At 42.4% G+C, this 19,972-nt stretch overlaps 2 protein-coding genes across 5 annotated transcripts in view; one reads left to right on the forward strand and one right to left on the reverse strand.

Moving 5' to 3' along the window:
* Positions 1 to 12,179, forward strand: part of SIMC1 (SUMO-interacting motifs containing 1) — a 63,158-nt gene extending 50,979 nt beyond the window's left edge. For 2 of the 4 annotated variants that reach the window (XM_015410131.1, XM_015410129.1), the window contains exons 7-10: positions 4,016 to 4,144; positions 5,062 to 5,233; positions 5,405 to 5,504; positions 11,834 to 12,179. In XM_015410131.1, coding sequence (XP_015265617.1) covers positions 4,016 to 4,144; positions 5,062 to 5,233; positions 5,405 to 5,504; positions 11,834 to 12,096 — 664 coding nt within the window. In that variant the 3' untranslated portion in view covers positions 12,097 to 12,179. Of the gene's footprint in view, positions 1 to 4,015; positions 4,145 to 5,061; positions 5,234 to 5,404; positions 5,505 to 8,491; positions 8,685 to 11,833 lie in introns of those variants that run through there. The other 2 variants (XM_015410130.1, XM_015410132.1) reach the window with 2 other exon arrangements.
* Positions 12,180 to 12,447: 268 nt separating this feature from the next.
* Positions 12,448 to 19,972, reverse strand: part of KIAA1191 (KIAA1191 ortholog) — a 10,422-nt gene continuing 2,897 nt past the window's right edge. Inside the window, exons 4-9 of the mRNA XM_015410124.1 lie at positions 18,640 to 18,830; positions 17,553 to 17,679; positions 16,105 to 16,229; positions 15,283 to 15,389; positions 14,820 to 14,968; positions 12,448 to 14,033 (exon numbers count right to left, since the gene is read on the reverse strand). Coding sequence (XP_015265610.1) covers positions 13,825 to 14,033; positions 14,820 to 14,968; positions 15,283 to 15,389; positions 16,105 to 16,229; positions 17,553 to 17,679; positions 18,640 to 18,830 — 908 coding nt within the window. The 3' untranslated portion in view covers positions 12,448 to 13,824. The remainder of the gene's footprint in view (positions 14,034 to 14,819; positions 14,969 to 15,282; positions 15,390 to 16,104; positions 16,230 to 17,552; positions 17,680 to 18,639; positions 18,831 to 19,972) is intronic.

A 19,972-nucleotide genomic window follows, 5' to 3' on the forward strand; every position in this document is an offset into this window, starting at 1 on the left:
CAGGAAATACAACACAGCAGGGTATCAGCAAGACATTCCAGGGGAAGGCAGGGGCATTTAGAAATCAATATTTCTATACAAAGTTTGATTTTGAAAGTGAGTCTACATTCCACTGCTTGAGCCATAGATTCCTTTTCACCACCACGTTAGCTGCCTGAGATCTAGCAGAATATTGTAAGCTATCCTGAGAGGCATCTGCTGCAAACTGGGCTGCATGCTTTATTTTGAGCAGGGATCTCTTTAGGGTGAGTGGATCTGGTTCAGGATCCTGAAGCAGATTGTCAGACCAAATCACTATGGCACGTGTGAAATTTGAGAGAACTGCAGATGCTCTGACGGACAAGGATGCTGCTTCATGTGCTCTCTTTAGCACTGTCTCATTTTTCCTATTAACCGCATCTGTTAGTACATTGTCCCCATCTTTTGATAGGACCGCTCCTGAGTGTAGTGCCACAACCAGAGCATCCACTAAAGGTGCCTTCAAGTCCTCCATTATCTTATCCAGAAGGACATAAAAACCTTTTGGCTATGGTTTGTAAGGTTGAACCACCCCCAGGCACAGCCCACTCCGACCTGATAACCTCAAAATTTTCAGGAAAAGGACATTTGTTTATTTGGCTTCTTGAAGCCTCTGGTATCCAGGTCAGGAGTGGTCTTGGAGGTCTTTTGTACCTCTGTCTCTATGTTGTAATTAAGAGTTGAGGCCATCTTCTTAAGAAGTCTCTGAAAGGACTCTGGCTGGAAAAGTCTGGTAGAGCTTTCTTTTGTGTCAGATTCCTCCCCAGATCATTCACCTTCCTCTCTGTCTGAGCCAGTGATTGTCACATAACTGAGGGATGGGGGCCCTTCTCCCTCTGAATCATGTCTCCTAGTCAGCCTCCTTGCTTTCTAGCTGTTGTCTCTTAGGGGGAGGTGAAGACTGAGACCCATCATTATCTGGTTTCTTTTTACCAAAGGACCTCTTTTTTCCCCCCAACTGACCCCTCTGCTGCACTTCTGACTCTGGAGGTATAGCCTGTGGGAACCAGGCTGCCCTCCATGTATTCCAGTCTGAAGGGGACTGACCAAACATAGTGGGGGGGGGAGGCACGGCCCCCATACTTGCACTGGCTGCGTCAGCGGGTCCCGCCATGGTGGAAAAGGCTGGGGTGAAAGGTGCCCCATAATAGGCTGTTCCGCTGAGCCTGGGGTCTTGAACTGGTGGGGAAGGATTAAAGGTGTTTGGTGGGGCCGCAGGAAACTCACCGACAGTTGCTGCCATGGAACCTTCAGCCAAACTCTTAACAGCTTGCCTCTCCTCCCCCTCCCTTTCTGGCTGACTGGAGGCCTCCGGGGCCAACAGGGATGTTGGTGGCACTGATCTGCTTAAGCTTAGGTGATTCCCCGAGGCCTCGGGGGCACCCGCCTGCTCTTCACCTCGTCCTGATGCCGAGACAGCGTCCTGCAGCCCTTTCCCTTTGCCCAAGACCTCGGGTGGGCATGGCTTGCCTTGATGAGGGACACTTTTCTCTGAGGGTCCTGTGACCGGAGCCCTTTTTGAAGACTTCGAGTCCATCTTTAACGTCTCCTTTTTGTAAAATGTATTTATTTACTTTGTAACTGAAGTAGAGAGTGGAGCTAGGCTCTGACGACCCTCCAGGGCTATCAAACTGGAGGGACACCCATGCTCTGTCCTACTGGGCATGCTCAAAAATTTGCATAGCCCTGCCTGGAGCGAGAGGAGGCATGGCCTAACCAGTGTGGATGCCTTCCCCCACTGAAGGAGAAAGAAAGCCTTCTTGGCTGCCTGTGGTTCCAAGGTGGACTCTCTGGGGGCATAGGTTAACACAGCCTTGCAGTTCTCAGTGGCTGTTTGTGAAAGGTGTATTTTTTTAATCAGGTGGGTATTGAGCCTTTTAGTTGGGGTTGTTCAGTTGGGGTTGTTTAGTTGGGGGTTCCGCCCCTGTAGCTTTGGAGTTGCTGAAGTGGGTGGAGTTTCCTGTTCATGTTATTTGTGTTGTGAGACAAACTATTTACCTTAAGACCTGCTGAGCTTCACTTGACCACTCCTAGACATAGGAAAAGGTGTGACTCACTCTATTGAGACTGCCTTGGTTCCAAGGTCAGAATTGATTCTCTGTTGACCTTGGCTCCAAGCCCTCTTGCTAATGCCTAGTTCTAAATGCTGACATAGTGGCACAGCAGCCTCGGTTCCACCACCTTACTGCAGTCTCTCAGTACTGATGCTTAATTCTAAGGGGCTTTCAGCAGAGATAGCTTCAAGCACAGGCAAGGCCTTCTGTTGCTATCTCCATGGGGAACTCAGAACCAGTCAGCAGGTATGTTTTTTGGAGGCAAGCGTGAGCCTCTCCTCTTGGTTGCATGGTGGCCTTTGGGACCCTCAATGATGGTTTGGGGCTCCTTGACTGCTTCTGCTTTTCAATAGCCATGATGAACCTGCATCTCTAAGCCCAGTCCTTTTGTGAGCAATTGTTCCCTGTCTGTTTCATGTATGTTCATACTCCCTTCTTCCCACTAGGGAATGGCACTGACTCTCCCCAGGGTTCTCAGTCTCACTGCTGCTTCTGGGAAAGAGCTCTTATTTCAGCTGGACTGTCTGTGGAGTCACTCCTATGGGACACCATTTGTAGCAAGAGCCAGTGTGGTATCGTGGTTAGAGCATTGGGCTTAGATCTGGGAAACCTTGGTTCAAATGCCATTCTGCCTGAGACAGAGCTAATGTGCATCATTCTGGTGGCCTTAGCACTGCATTTTTCTCATGGCACTTCTTTTGACGCTAAATCTCTAGAAGTTAGTGCCATCTGAGATGCCTCCCCATGCAGATTGCCCTGCAAGCTGCACAAAGTTCATTTATGGTGCGTGCTGTCCGTCCTTTCTTTGGCCACACCAGGCCTGCTTCACTGCTTTCATTATTATGGTGCAGATCCGCTTGTTCTCACTCCTGCTGACAACTCTTCGGTAGTTTTGACCAGCTCCTCTCCTGCATTGCAGCAGTAGTCTCAGATTTTTCTGAGTGGCAAGCACCACTCCTTCAGTACCATATCTTGCTCCTCTAAGTGGAATGAGGACATTGTGGGTTCTAACCTATGCCCCTTCCATTCATAAAGTTTCACAATGTTAGGGTGTCTGATGGCCTAACCAGGATTCCCCACAAGGGACTGTCTCTCAGTACTCATGTCTCACAACGTTAGCCTTACATTGACGCCAAATATCTGTGTACTCCTTACATTCCTTGATGTGAATTTTCTTGGGGTTTTGTGTGCTAGGCCCCTAATACTTTGTATTGGTCTTTCAGGCTCCAAGGATTGTCCGCATCCTCACACAACCCATCCTTGTGAGTTGGTAGAGGCTATCACACTCTGTCTTGAATGCATGACTATTCAATGCCACTTTAAGGTATCACAACTCTTTCCACCAGAGCACTGTTTTTCCTTGCCGCATTCCTGAATGTATTTCAGCTGGGATGCTTGTAGAGAGATCCCTGCTCCTTTATAAAGCAGCTTTGGGTGAATGTCCATATGGGATGCTAAACAACTGTTGGGAAGGTGGTCCTCCACGGTCTCTTCCTTTGAGAGCTTTACACCCACTTCCTTCACTCAGTGAACCTGTTCATCTCCCAATGTGGGACTGTACAGAAACCATGGCAATGAAAACAGGGTTGCACTTACCTGTAACTGCTGTTCATTGAGTGGTCTTTTGTGCAGGCACACATCCACCTGCCCCATTGTGAACTCTCTGGATCCTTAGGCCCCCCTCCTGGTCATGTGTTGGTTTTGGCAGGAAAGCGCCAGAGGGAGGAGGGACACTCCTAGTCTGCTAAAAAAACTTTAGAAATCTTCCCTGTGGTTGGCCTGCACAGAGACTACTAAATGAACAATAGTTACAAGTAAGTGTAATCCTGCTTTTCCAAAACAGCAGCTATGTTCCCTGCTCTGTTGGTATCTCGGTCCATGGCGTGATACACTGCAATGGGATGGCAGTATTACTGTTTCCTGACTCTTCTTCTCTAATTTAGGGAGGTGCCGCTTCTCCAGAGGATGCTTTCTATAGCTGTAGAAGTGGACAAGTCTCCAATCTGCAGTGTCAATAAGATTGCAGAAATGGTATTTCCATCAGTGCTGAATATTCCCGAGCGCTGCCAGAGGTGAGGGATGGATAGTTAAACTCTGAGTTCATACAACCTGGGCATTGTCCTGAGGTGTCAGGCACTTCTGGGGAAAGGGCAAGTATTTGACAAGAACCTATGCCAAACTAATCAATGGGAGGATACATATCTGGGAGACTGCCAAAGTATTTTCCTGATAAACACATGAAACACATAAATTGCACATGTGCACACACACCATTTTATTGGTCCTGTTTCCAGTTCCTTACAACTGAAAAGCAGAGGTGGGATTGCTCTATGGCAAGTTCTGGAACTCTCCAGGGTCTCTAGGTTCACAGTTATTTCCGTTTACAAGGGCATCATGGCAAAGGAATTCTCAGATCTCTGTTGGTGTCATATATATTCACAGAGGTTGCAGAGTTCTCATAGAAATTATGCATAGTTTGTATCATCAGGGGTAGTAAGCTTCTGGCTCTTTATTTAAAACCAGTAGGAGGGGGAGGACATACTGACAACATAGTCATGTAACATAGAAGGAAGTTGCTGAACTTGTCATTTTTATAATGCAAACGCCTAGAATTGCATTCTACTAGCTCCTCTCCCTAAAAACCTCCACACCTGCATATAGAAGGGCTCCACAAGATTTACTTCCATCCATTTAGCTAGTCTCATATTAATCTATTTGTGCTTCATCTCGTGGCTGTAAAGCAGGAGCTGTTTTCTCAAGTGAAATGAAGTAGATAAGCTTCAGTCACAAACTTTCCTGACCTTGAGCAAACATTACTATTTACATGAAGTAAACATCTGCAGCAGAAGTGCCATGCCTTGATGACTGGGGGAGGCTGAAATGCATTCAAAAGGCTTTCAAGCATCTCTCTGCAGTAATGGAAACATCTGTTCTATGGCCTGAGTTCATGGGGGCAGTTTATCATGCCACTGTTTCTCCTTTCTTCCAGGGAAGCTTTCCTAAGCAGTATGGAATGCCATCTTCTGCGCTGTAAAGTGTTGGAGCTCATTTTTCACCACAGCTGTAACAAACCTAGCTGTAACAAACCTATCAATCTGCCCTTGTCTATGGAAAAAATCTTGTATTTTCTGACACACCTTTCTGTGCCGATAAAATACCAGGTACTTCACTATATCCTTTCTTCTTCTCATTTTGAAAACATCTAGCTCTCCACATGCTTTATTTGTTAATCATTAGTGATTTGCTTTTAAATCGTTAAAGGACATGGCTCTGCCTATAAAATTGAAAACTGTGGTCCGAATAGGGTGCAGGATCAGTCTAACATAAAATAGTTTTTCTGTTCACAGGACAATGAAGTAATATGGAAAAGATGGGATGAGATGCTTCACCTGCTGAATTTACTGGTGCTGAGTTATCACAGAATAGTCCTAGGTAAGCAACATTGCATCTGCATCAATATCAAATAATTCCTTTCTATTTGGGATCCATCAAAGAATTGCCATGTTATTTAATGTCAGCTCAACAAATGCTTTTCGGTTATACCACTTCCCATACCCAGATTCTAAAATGGACCCTCACCACCCCCAATTCCCAACAGTGGCATTATGAGAGGGAAGAGACTGCAAGGGAAGGGGTAATGTATAGAAAATCTGCATTCTCAAGTGCCTTCTGCTAATGCTTTGTTGCCTTTAACCCTATGATTCTAAGTAGATAGACAAAAGGTCACAACATCAGACCAAGAATAGTTAGTAGACTTCACCAGGAAGTATTATCACTTTAAAAAACATGCAAAACTGGAGTGTGCCTCCGAATCCTTTATGCTATCACAGATGTTTCTAAAGTGTATTCTTTTCAAAGGACAATAGCACAGGCTTGCCCAAGAGAGGCAAGGGACACACTATTTCTGATCCAGTCATCTTCCATGTATGCATGCATTCTAGCACCTTCTATGTCAGCAGGAAGGAGGTAGCTGTTTTCTGTCCCTTGTTGGGTGGGCTCACTGAAATAAAGAGAGCGTCCATTTTATGAATTGATCCTCTGCACCTTTGGGCAGATCCTTTGGGCTCTGTGAAGATCGAGCATGTGCCACTCCTTTTCTTTGGGAGGGGGGTGGTTTGGGGTAGAACAAAGGAAATTATTTATTTATTTATTTCACTTTTACCCCGCCCTCCCCCTAGGCAGGCTCAGGGCGGCTTCCAAAAACTGACAAGCAGTATACATTCATAATAGATTATAAAACATCAATTAAAACACAGCAATCAATATAAAACATTCATTAAAACATTTCCTGGGAGTGGTAGAAGGAATTAGCCTTTGGACTGAATGCTGGATTTGTTCTTAGCATCACTTGTCCTTGTGAAAAACACACAGACCTTTCCTGGTAGATAGAGTTCGTGATTCCAAGACCCTTCTGGCCAAAGTCACAGCTGTCAAAAACAGGACCATCATTTTCAACCATTTTAGTGGAGCTTCTCTCAGAAGTTCAAATGGAAGTTGAGTGGGCACCCAAAGAACTAGGTATAGTTGCCAAGAAGGGAATTTATGGACAACTGGAAGGTTTGACATGGCTACTCCTTTGAGATATCTGACTATGTAAGGATACTGAGCATCCATCTATCAACCGCTGGGACCACTGAAGTCAGGGCTGCCACTTGTCTCCATAGCATATTTTGGTCAACAATATTTTGCAGGATTTCCAGGACTTGGTGTAACATAGGGATGGATAGATCTAGGTGCTCCCATTTGTACCACTTCACATACACCTTCCATGAAGAGTTATGATGCAGAAACTCTTCTAGAGACTAGTATGTTGCATGTGATCTTTGTAGAATAGGCTAGTCTTAAGAGTCTTTCCCTTTCAATTTTCATGCAGTCCGGTGCAACCATGCTGGGTATGGGTGTCACAGTGGTCCGTGTTGAAGCATGTCCAGACTGACTGGAAATCTGCCAAGGATCTTCTATTAATAACTAAACACTGAAAACCTGCATCTCCGTGATCAGTTGGGGGCTATGCAGATCAGGGTTGCTTTTTCTTGTCTCAGTTTCTTCAGGGTCTTTGGTATTAGCGGAATAGGTGGAAAGGCATAAAGAAGGCCTAGGGGGACATTAGAGCCTCTATTTGCTCTTTTCCTGCCATCTGGAACCCGAAAAAGAGGCTAGGCACATGGTGATTGAGGTCTGAGGCAAAGAGATCCACCGCCGGGTTTCCAAAGTGTTTCACAATCTGAAGGAAGGTGTCCATCTTGAGCGTCCATTAATTGTTGTCCCAGTGTTGTCTGCTTAGCCAGTCTGCTAGCACATTTTGCTAGCCCTTGATGGGCTCTGCCGATATGGAGATAGATTCAGGTGTGTATTTGTGTTGGTCTGAAGCAGCAGAACAAAGTTTGAGTCCAGTGGTACCTTTAAAACCAACAAGGTGTAAGCTTTTGTTTGCACGTACACTTCTTCAGGTACATTGAAATGGAAATTACCAGTCCATACATGTAGATAAAAGCTGAGCAGCAAATTAGCATATGGCATAATAAAGGTGTTTTAACGAATGCAAGGACCAAACTGGAATAACAAGCATGATTTATATAGTCACCATTTTTTGGTTTAATTCCAGGGGGGGGGGGAAGCATAGTGAGGGAAATAAATACATCATAATCAGAGACCGATGGGCAGATGTACCATTCTTAACTGGAATGCTGAGAATAATTGAGGGTTAAGCATGTTTTTCTTGAATAGGAGCCCCCCTTGACTCATGGCAAATTGCTTTTGAAACAAAAAGGATATTCCAGATCATCTTGTGATATGCTTGGGGAGAAGCTGATAAAAGAAAAAGGAGTACAAAAAACCCCACCAACTACTTTTTTTAGTCTGACAGAATCTTCGGTGTCTGGCTGTCAGTTTGGTTAAAATATCATGCAGGTCCTAGAGACAGGAGTAGCCTTGTGGGGTGTGAGGGGTAGAAAGAGGCCCGGGTGGTTGAATATTGGGGGGGAAACTGGAGGACAATAATACTAGTGATTTATGTCTTTAATTGGTTGTAGTATTGTTTTAAGTGTGTTAATCGTTTTTATTGTAATTTATGCATTGTTTTATGTAAGCCGCCCTGAGCCAGCTTCGGCTGGAAGGGCGGGGTAGAAATCTGATAAAATATTTTTTAAAAAAATTAACTGCTATTATGCTCCGTCCATCTCCTCTGCTTATATGGAGTTGAGGTTCCATTCTGACCAACACATGATCTCTGCCGTCTCTGTGTGCAAGGGCAAAACTTGGATCTGCCCTGCTTGTTTATGTAGGCTTTCGTCAAGATATTGTCTTTTCTTATTGAGACATGATTGTTCCCAATCGTGTCCCAGAATCTGACTCGAGCCAGTCTGATTGCCCTGATCTGAAGAAGGCTGATGTTCATCTCCCTTTCTGTACACTTCCAGGTCCTTGTGCATTATCTTCCCTAACAGGTTGCCCCAACCCACCCAGCTCACACCTGTAAATATCTGGATTATGTTGGGCTTGAAGTATTTCTTGCCCTTGGCCAGACTGGATCACGAGGCCCTGTCAAAGAGGGTAGGCAAGAGCTACAGGAATGTCTGTCTTCTGAAGGATCTGCAGCTGGAAAGTCCTCAGGAACCACTGCAGATGAACTGGGGGACCGAGTCCAGGCAAGCGATCATTAGACCTTGTAGTCTTGCCAGAGTCATTAGTGATGATGAGCTGGAATTTTCTGAGTTGTCTTTTCGTGACTGAGGCTTTCTAGATCTTCTCCTTTGGCAGATACAGCCTGTTTACGGGGAAATCTATTGTGATCCCCATGAGTTCTATCCATTATGATGGAATTAAATTGCTCTTAGCTGAATTGATAAGGAATCCATGGTGGGCTAGGCATTAAGTGGTGGACAGAATGTCTGCATGCACTTGTTTCATGCTCAGAGATCTGATCAGTTTATCCTGATATGAACATGGATTCCCTAATGATGAAGAGCTACCATGGTCACCATCACTTACAAATATAAATACAAATACCTTTATTGGCAGCACATATACTAAAATTGGAACGATACAGAGAAGATTAGCATGGCCCCTGCGCAAGGATGACACACAAATTCGTCACCATCACTTTCTATAACATCCTTGGGGCCATAGCTAGCCCAAAGAGTAGAGCTTTGAACCAGTAGTGTATGTTGTAAGCAAATCTCAGGAGCCTGGGATGGAAACATGGAGGTATGCCTTGGTAAGGTCTGTGGAAGCCATGAAGTCTTGTAGGCGAACTGCTTTCATGACAGATCTAAGTGGCCCTGTCTTGTGAACCACAAGTGTGTTTAAGTACATCTAGAATCACCCTCCAGTCCCCATTTCTCTTAGAAACTGTGAAGAAAATCAAGTAAACCTCTAACAACACTTCACAGTCAGGAACTGGGTTCTGTGGCCTTGATATTTACTAGATGATAAATGGCTTTCATAGTTGGCAGATTTTCTCTCTCTGATTGGATTCTGGAAATGTTTCTCCTGTAGGTAGAAAACATTTGAATTCTATTGTGTATCCCATTTTTATTATCTCCATTACCCATTGGTTTGTGTTGGACTGACTCCAGTGGGGGAGGAAGGGGGCTAATCTTTCACCCACTTGTGGGATCTGACATCAGGCTGTCTTTTGTTGGGGCGTATTCCCTTTATTGGAAATAAAGGGTTAAGGCTGATTGTTTTTGGACTGGAAATATCCTTGTCTGTTTGTTCCAGTTGGGGCATCTTTGGTAGTCCTTTAGGCGTGGCAGAGTATGTTGGCTTCAAAAGGAATGTGAAGGGTTCTGCTGTCTATCAAGTCTCCTATATGCTCTAGGCATGGCCTTCTTATCCTTGGTTTCTACCAAGATGTAGTCCAGGTTGTCTTCAAAGAGTTTTATTTCCCTAAAATGGAAAGAATGCTAATATTAGCTTGGAATGATAATCAGCTTGCCATGCTCTGAGCCATAAATGTCTATGTGCCACAGCACGGGAGGAACATGCAGTGCATCTATTATGACATCAACCAGAAACATGACCACTTTAAAGAGCCCATTGGCATCTTCCCTGGTCTTTTCGTTCTCCTCCAGAATCAGCTGAACTAGTTTCCTACCTCAAATGATGGAAGCCCTTGCAAACAGAAATGATGAGGCTGACACCCAAATTGCAAGGGCTGAAGCCTCATGGGATTTTCTGCGAGTGTAATCTGATTTGCAGTCACATAGGGATCCACCCCCATCTTTAGTAGCCAAGGCCCTTGCGAGGAGAGCTATGACAGGAGCATCTACTTATGGAACCTGTAAGAGAGCTATAACGTTGTTAGGCAAGGAATAAAACATTTTTGTTAAAACTGGGTTCTATATATTAGAAAGAGGGTTTTGCCTATTCCTCTTTCATTTGGTTCTCCAAGAATTGTAGGAATGGTGTTACTTTTTCCACATTAGGTAATGTGGGGGAAAATTCCTCGTTCCCTTTGGGTTTGGCTTTAGGAGTGGTCTCTTCTCCCTTAGTTTCTCAGGGCTGTGAGAGATCTAGTACCATCACAACCCTGGCTAATAGACCCCAATAGTCCTCTCTTGGTTAAAGAGATGTTTGGGTTGCTGTGGGACTATTATTTCCTTCTCAGACATTTCCCCTTCTTCCTTAATGGAAGAACTGTTTGAGACCCCTTAGGAGGGGCTGAGTTACTGTGAGAAGGGTGGGATCTGTGCACCACCTTTTTAAATGTGTGCTTCTCCTTAGTCAGCCAGGGCTGGTGCCCTGCAACCTGCCCCCATCTGAAGAATCCTACCTGCTTCCCCATCTAAACAATCCATGGGAAGTGAGAGGGATGTGATCTAGAGGAGGACCTTGAACGATATCTTTCCCAGCTCCCTCATGGGGCAGGTGCAGCTCTTGCAGGGACCGGACTTCCTTCAACATTGCATGGCGAAGCCAGCTTGCCTACCTTCAGAGGATATCTGGAAATGGGGTTTGGGAAGGGAAAACATCTCTGCCTTGCTCTGTGGTAGTGCTCCATCTCCCTGACTGCTCTGCTGCAGCTATGATCATTGAGCCTGAGCATCTGCCAGTTATTGGCATGGAGGATCTTCCCACCAGAATCAGCTGCTACTGTTGAGGTGTTCTCCAAGGCACAGTCAAATCGTGAGGCATGCTTTTCTTGCTACCTCTGCTCACCTGCTGTTCTGCAGGACTGTGCTTGCTGGATTGTGCCGGGGAGTAGTCTCTTCCTCCTGTTTTTGGGAGGACAAGGAGGTCCCCATTCTCCTTGGAAATGAAGCCATCCAAGATTTTGTTGAAGTTCTCCATTGCCTTAGCCACTCGGCCTTCAGGAGGAGAGGAGTAGGCCGAGAGGAGGAATTGAGATATAGAAGAAATGAGATGAAGTAGGTATAAAATCATAGTATTAGGTACCTTCTGCTGAATTGTAGGGGCCTTGCTGAGCAGCTCCTACCAAAATCCTGCTTTCCCTAAGCAGAAAATGAACCAAAGACAGTAGGTGACCTACTCAGGGAGAATTTTAGTCCTGCCTCCATGATGGACAAATAGGAATCACCCTCCCCCTCAGAAAAAGAAACTTTACACTGATTAGCCAGGACGCTGCCAAAAAGAAGTCTGACAGTTTCAGGTCCTCTAACTTCTACCGGTTCAAGTACATCATTAGTTTGAAGGGTATCATCTGATAAAATGTAGGCCCAAGAAGCCTCTCAACTCACTTGTGTTCAGTTTTCCAAGAGACCTTATCACTAATCTTCTGTAATTTTCCTCCCTTACAGGGCACTCAAGGAGCTCAGTGTGTGAACGGATCAATTTGATTATCAAAGCTGCCAAACCTAAACTACAGTCACATGATTCCATCACCGATGCAGATTTCAGAATAAATAGTTTCCAGAAGCAGCTTTTGCAAACTCTGGGGCAACCACTTCCCTCAGCTATCAAAGAAAAGATTGATCTACTCCGAGTATTGTTTCAGACTACTACAGATATTTACAGAACTTTTGGGCAGTTTGATGGACCTCCTGGGCGTGAAAGTAACTGAGCAAAAGTTCTTCCATTCTAGAGAATCCTTCCTCAATACAAACACAACCTCCTTTTTTATACTCAAGTAATGCTTTGTACTACCAGTCCATGGGAAGTTCAATCAGTTGTACAAGTTTTAGAGTTCTGTCATATGAATTTAACATCATTTTTGTTCCCATTTCAGTTTTGTACAGGGTTTTTTTGTAATAAATTATTTCACTAAGGTGATGAGAGGAGATTTATTAAAGTTACTGAAAATCAAATGTTGCCGGTATGGAAGAGATTGTCACTGCAGCAAATGCTCTAGTACTACTGCAGTAATGATCACAAATCTTGATTCATTACCTATTTTTTATTGTTTTGTAGGAAGTGTTGGGCACAGTGAGACATGAACATAAAACATCACAAAATAAATTAAACAATAACCAAGAAGTGGGATTACTATTTACTGCATGCAAGCAGCAATGGTAATTGCCAACAGGCTAGACAGATCCAGGGGTGCTATCAAGGCACCTTAGAAATCCAGTCAGGGAATAAAAGGAAGCTGGGCGAAATATTATCAAATCACTTAACTACAGTATCACCCACAGTTTGTAGAAGGAATAGTTGGATTCTGATGGGAAACAGATTTCATTTGGGGCATACAAAAATATTAGCCTGGAAGTCTCAGTAAGCATGCTCACAAATAATGAGCTTCTATATGATGGATGTTCTGAGCGTGTCATCTCATTCTGGAAAGCCAACCTGTAGCTCAGAATTTACACAACAATTCATTGCCCCTGAGCGTGGACAGAATACAGCAAGCATTGTACTATTCACTGCTTAGAATATATCCAACAATAGAACTCTGTAAAAATAAGCATTTGCACCCACAGTTATTGGGAATGTGCACTGTGCTGCTGTCTAACAATATCAGCTTCACTGGATTCCAGTATCTGCTAATGCAGCATGAATAAGAATAGCCAGTTTATTTCCCAAGAACGATAATACTAGTTCACATGCTCTTCCCACAAAATGGCATTAGGGGTCCCTGATGTTAACGGTCACAGCAATTATTCTGTTTTTGTTAAGAAAGCAAAGCAATGATTGTACTCCAGAAGAATGGAACCTTGCCCAAAATACACTGGTTATAATATGTCCCAAACACTATTATGCAACTCACACCACAGTCCTAGAAGAGAATTTTATTTTCATGCTGAAACATTCTCTAACAATTAATGCCTTTAGACATGGACTCTTACAAGTGAAGAGACTAATGCCTCCGAGAACAAAACTCTTGACAGATCACTAAATTTCAATTAATGCTAGACCTCCCCTAAAGGTTCAAAGTAGAGATATTTAGAGTAGAAAAATTTTATATTGTCCTCCAGTACCCTGGCATGGATAAACAGATGCCTATGCAACAGCCAGACAGAGCACCCTAGGTATTCACGTCAAAAGAGCTCCAGTAGGCTGGCGGTTTCCCTTTATAAAACTTAGGTGTATATAGTAGCATAGAGCTTTATGTCAGAACTCCAGAGGCAGGATAGGTTATTGGTGGTGTTAAATACAATGGTCCTTTGGGAAAAGCAAGTGATTCAGAAAGGTATTAGGTTGCCCACACCTTTGTTTTCATGACCATGTGCAACTCTTGAGCTAGGAAACCGGTGTCAGAAGCTCATTAGAGTGGAATGTAGAAAAACAGCACTGGACCATTTTGTCCATTATTAAATATTTAGAACATTATCTGCCTCCATGTGGAAAGTTGCTAGAACCCAGTAGGAGTAAGCACATTCATGTCTCGTGGTCTGATGTTATGAGAACGTGGGGAACGTCTCTTTTCTTCAATAGTTGGAATGTCCATCTTGGGGGGCCTGAATGTTGCAGAGTCCTCTGCCATCCTGGTGGCTTGAGCACGCATTAACTCCATTGGGGTAGGCTTCTGGGCACCCTTGTAGGCCTGGATGGTAAAGCCCCCTGAGGGAAGAATATACAGGAAAGAGTCAGTACATTACAAGAAAGGTTTAATGTATACGTATACTACTGCCAAAAGCACTAACAAAACTGGCATTTTACAAGTTCTCAACACTAACTGCTCTAGTAGCTGTATCAAATGTGGCAGTTCTACTTGTCAACAAAAGATGTTTCAACAGATTCACATGAGAAAGCTATCAGCAGAGCTACAACCAAAGTACCTCTGTTGCTATGATATCTGCACTTAAATCTACAGTAGTTTTGTGTAATTGTCAGTGGAAGAGACAGCAGAAATGTTTGGGAACCAGCATTAAAGATAGTTAAAAGACTGACTAACATTTGCTATGAACTTCCTAACCAACAAAAAGCAGGTAAAGTATTTTCCTTTATTTCAAATGTGTGGAACAGACACTTCTCATCATGAAATATGATTAGGAGGCAAAACTGAGAAGACAAGTATAGTTAAACCAGACTAAAAAAGTTAACACCAACATTACTATAGAAGCGCTACCAAAGGCAAAGGAGATAGTGTCTATACTTGGCCCAAGTTTCATTTTCTGACAAATTTTTCAGTACCATTCCAGTTCATGCTTGCCATGAACTCTATTTCTCAAAGCTTTTCACAATTTTGTCTTGCCCTATATTTAACTGGAACACTACCTATTTTTAAGTTAATTACAGGTGAATGCCTGAGTCACAACTTAATGCTGGAATTTAACTTTCCTCTTATCTTGAGGCTTTGTGAAAGAGAAGTGCATTGAAGCCATTATCTTCCAGCACTCCTTATACCTGAGTCAGCAGTGGATTTCTGAAGAGCTCGAGGTCCAAAGAGGCTCCATTTTTCAGAGGATGCTTTATCGCTGTCACCACCGCTAGAATCCATGGAGACAAGATCTGGACCAGTGATGGAAGCAGATGTTCCCTGACTAAACCAGGTCCTAAAGTGAAATAATCAATTAAGAATAACTGAAAGACGTTCACAGCAGCAACGGACAACCACAATCATCCAATCTCAATGGAACAACTCTAAGTCTACAGCAGAAGATTAGTCCAAGACAATCATCAGAGCCACTGTACACAAAATCCACTTGCAAAACTGGCACCACTGAAAGCTCAACTTAGGAGAACTGAACAGAATTCTGATTGAAAAAGACATACATAAACGGTTGGGATTTCTAGTCATTTAGAGACAGCCTTTAAGTGGCCTTCTTTTTCCTCCTGAGAAGAGAGGCCTAGCCTGTCAGAAATGTACCTGTATGTGCGCTTGGGAGAGGAATGTGGAGTGCTGCTTGGAGTGGATTGGGCAGAAGAGGCCTGTTTCTCTTCTTTTGCTATTTCTCCACTTTGCATCTTTAGATTCTGTTAGAAAGGGTAAAGACATGCAGTTGGAAGCTTTTTGAAGCTAGTGACCAAACACCCAGCAATCTGAAAGTTGTCTCCTCCTTTCATTAGTTTAGCATAGTAAAAGCATCATGTTAAAAAGCTTGCATGCAAAATTGAAGTTTTGTTTGGTGAAGCCTCAATACCACTTAGCCCTCAACTTCAGACAATTCAATTATCTAACACTATTCCAGCATTATAAATCAGGCAAGTTCCTTTTTGCTTGAAAGAGAGAGTCAGAGACATTCAAAAGATACACCATCATTATAAGGACACTACCCTCTTTCCTCAACTTAACTTTAATCTTGAACTTAAATGTGAGATTCACTGGTCAGGGACAAATCCACTTTCCCCACAGTAGTTAATTCTATGCTCTATCTCAAAAACCTGGGTTTTTGTGCTGTGGAAATAGCTATTTGCATCATGAGCATCATTGCCAATGCTTCACTAGTACTGAATGAAGAATTAAATGCATTGTTATTTATATTAGATTCAAGAGCTAACTGCACAAGCTACTGACATGCATTGATATGTAGTCTTAAATAAGATGAAAGTCTTTAACAGAAAACTCAAACAAATCGCACCACTAGTAACACCCACCAGTAACCATCCCACCCTTAGACATCTGGTTCTGTAACGTAGTAACAGACCACCTCCACTAGAACTAGAGTACAGTGGGACTTAAATGCCTTACATGGAGTGACTCAGCCACCCGATGGTATTTTGTCTCCTCTGCAGTGAGGCCCTTGTGGGGAGTGTAGCCGGCATCTCTCAGCCCTGCCTGCTGCTCAAAGCGCTGAATGCTCTCCTGAGTTTGTTCTAGAATAGACAACATGATACATTCATACAAGCCACAAAACGATGCTGTCTGACAGATTTCTAAGGGACTCTGTCAAACATTCTCTGTAAATTAGAAATAAAGAGAATGGGAATTCTGTAAACCATCTACCATAAATGATAACCAGGGCAATAAAACTTGCTCCAAAACATTCTGGACACTTTCATGAGTCCAGTTTCATTATTGTTAAGTCAGCTTCTCAAATGGTATTTATTTAATAGATGGCAATAGAGAAAAACGACAACTTTAGGAGGAACACCCTCTGAATGCCAGCATGTAAAACTGTCCCATCATCAACTTTACTTATTTAGGTCAGATATAGTGTGCCTCTAACTCCATTCAACAGTAGTAATGCAATTAACCTAAACAGTACACAATCCTACACACTATAAAGCACCCATCTTACTACACTCCTTAAATGAAAAATCCAGATATACAAACTCAGGAAAATGCATATCATCTTTCAGCAATAAAATATTTTTTCATATATCTTAACCTAAAGAAAAAATGTTTCATTGCTTTACAACAAATCATGCCAGCACATTAGCCCCCATAGGGCTGGGGACATGCCACATTATTAAGACTGTTAGTTTGAAATCAGCATGATCTCACAGATTTGTAGAAGAACAAACCTGAACCTGACCTCACTATTGCTGTGTGTGCTAGACTACCAGCTAACCAGGGTCAGCGATGCCCATTCTAGAAACTTCACTGAAAGCTACAAACATTTCATACTAGAGGCTTCCAAAGCAAACTGACTCAGCACAGAGAACAAAAAAGTTAGCTACTGAAACCATTAGACTTGAGTAGTGCAGATTCAAATATACACCATGAGGCTATAGGCCTATGTCCCAGGTACCAGCCTATTAGCAGGAGGAATTAATACAGCTTGAAAAGGTCATGGTTAATTCAGCAGATGGATAAGTATTATTGTTTCCCTATAAAATTTTAACAGCTACCAATACACAAGTTTACTAACAAATGGAACAAGGTGATAACATGTCCCAGAAATACTGTCACTAAAATATAGTTAAGCACTGCAGCACTCAAGAAGTAGTGATTTTCATCCCTTCAAACTGCTAATCCATATTCTAGCATAAATTGCTAGTCAAGACTGAAATCTAAAGACAAGGAACGTTTTTGCTTAGAATTTAAAAGGCTTGCCCTTTATCATTAGAACACCTAGTCACATATGTAGTTCTCTCCCATGCATGCAGCTCCATCATCCAGTCCAGAAAAGACCTACAAAGCCAACCCACATGTCCAGGTTAACTTGCCTACTAGACGAATACAAGAACTCTTACTTGTCATAAGAGAATTCATGATGATGTGGGTGGCCTTGGCCTTCACCACTGGAACCTTGTTCACAGTCTCAGTGGAAGCTGAAGGGGTTATAGTAGATGGATGCATGCTAGTTTCCCCTTCCTCAACCTGTACAGAGGAAGCCAGGTACAATTTGAGGAGAAAGAAAAATTATATCAGGAGCATCCCAAGCTCATTCTGAGCCTTATGGGAATAAACTTGAACTGTACCTGAACAATAACCAAAAGGTATAGAAGAAGACTGAACACAGTGCTTTTAAGAATGGCATTTCTTCACTTTCCCTCCTATGACATCTGTATAGTACTGGTATAGCAACCAGCACATAAACAATCTTAGAAAAAGAGGCTGTCCTCCTAGTTTCCCTGAAAAGCAAATCTACTATAGCCTGTAAAATAGGTGAAAGAGCACTCCTCCACAGGAGATCATATTTCTTCACTGCCCAAAACACAAGACAACTGTGGCTTTCAGACTTCTTCCTAAAGGAACCACAAATCAGAATAAGCACAATTTGAAGCTCCCTCTACAACTTCTATCAAAAATAGCATTTTACAAAAGAGCTTACGTTAAAATTGACCGACTTCCATATCTATCATACATAGTTTTATTCCTTCCTTTTTCCAGTGAGTTCAGGGAAACATATAGAACTTTCCCTTCACATTTTATCATCACTCCATCCTTATGAGGCAAGGAATATGAACTCAGCTATCTGAGACTTTCAGTATTTTCTAGCAAACATTTCATCAACATGTGAAGGTTTTGCATGATCTTCTTCACTGTTATTTAGTAGGGATCATATCAGCTTTCAGATATAGCACTTCTGTTCTTTGCACCATGATACCTCAGCAAATTTTAACGTTTTGGCCAAATGAACTAACATTTAAAAATAAAAGCAAGGTTTCCTCACAGAGAACAGGTGCATCAAAATCCGAGACTTTGATACTCTCCAACATATCTAATTAGAGTGGTCTACTTACACAACTTGTCAGTCCTTCCCCTTTTGGGATAATGCTACCGGAATCTACCTGACATTTTACATCACCTATGCGTTCCCTTCTAAAGACTGCATACCTTGGAAAGCTCTTCATATTTTCGGTCTGGGATGACTGGCTGTTTCCACAGGATACTTGAGCACATGTTTGAAGGAGGAGGGGTCATTGGTGTTGTATCCTCCAGGGCATCATCGTAACTAAATGCCCGACGGTACATTCCAATTGGCTGGGACATCTTTCCTAGAAGCCCTTCAGAGCCATGCTCAATAGCTAAGGACAGAGATGAAAGATTTCACAGAGGCCTACACTTCAGCTCTTCACAAATCAGTACAGATTATATGAACACTTATTTAATGAGATAAACAATATTCTTAGAGAGATTTCAGTACTGGGGCAATTCAGAAATCTCTACCGTAAGATTCTTTCCATGAAATAACTGTTCAAGCAGAGTTATTCTGAAGATCGTTCAGAGCCATCTTTGCAAGGTTTTGACATTTAACATTTTGATGCAAAGGACTCATTCTTAATGAATCAAGAAGAGCAATCAACTCACTAAGAAATCCATCACAATTCAAGGTGGCTACCAGAGCTGGATAGTTCCCAAGCCAAAACTCCTACAAATATTGTACAATACTACTATCTACAACACTACTATCTATCAGAACGGTCCAGAACTGCTCTGACCCCTCATGTCAAATATCTCATGTAGACATCCTAATGGCTTTGCTAGAACTCATATAGGGTATTTGGCATCAGGATGTAACAATCAGATTTCCATTCAAATAAGCAAAAAGATACTAATATCAAGGACACAACATGAAAAAACAAAAACTGGGGGAAATGTTTGATTCTTGAAGTTTAAAATATTTTTGCACCTCTGCTTTAAAACTCTGGTATTTTCCACTTTCCACCAAAATAGACCACTATATTCTCCTCAAAATAGTAACAGCCAACAACCTTTTGTTCTTCATATTTATGACAACCTTTTGTTCTTTTGATATATATACACAACCTCCTGATAAAGAGGTTTTCAACAAAACACTCAATAGCCAGTTAAAGCCAGGAGACAGCTGCATCCAGTCCCACATCAGACTAAAAACTAATGTAATAAATAATTCTATAACTCATGTGGGAAAACTTCCTTCTAGGAACTAAAGTTCAGGAAGGTTTCCTCTCATGAGAATTAGAGATGTGAAGGCCTGGGAAAAAAACGGAAAAATTCGGGGAAAAAACGTTTTTTTTCCGTTTTTTTCTGAAGATTTTTTGTTTTTTTCCGAAAAATTGGAAAAAATGAAAAAAGAAAAGAAAAAAATGATTATGGAACGTTTTATTTTAACATGATGAATAAAATATTTTAAGACAAGGTGTTCAAATATTTTCCAAATCATTTCTAATATAAATATAAATATATA

Source organism: Gekko japonicus, unplaced genomic scaffold (genome assembly GCF_001447785.1).
Source record: "Gekko japonicus isolate JY-2015 unplaced genomic scaffold, Gekko_japonicus_V1.1 scaffold510, whole genome shotgun sequence".
Classification (NCBI taxonomy): Eukaryota; Metazoa; Chordata; class Lepidosauria; order Squamata; family Gekkonidae; genus Gekko; species Gekko japonicus.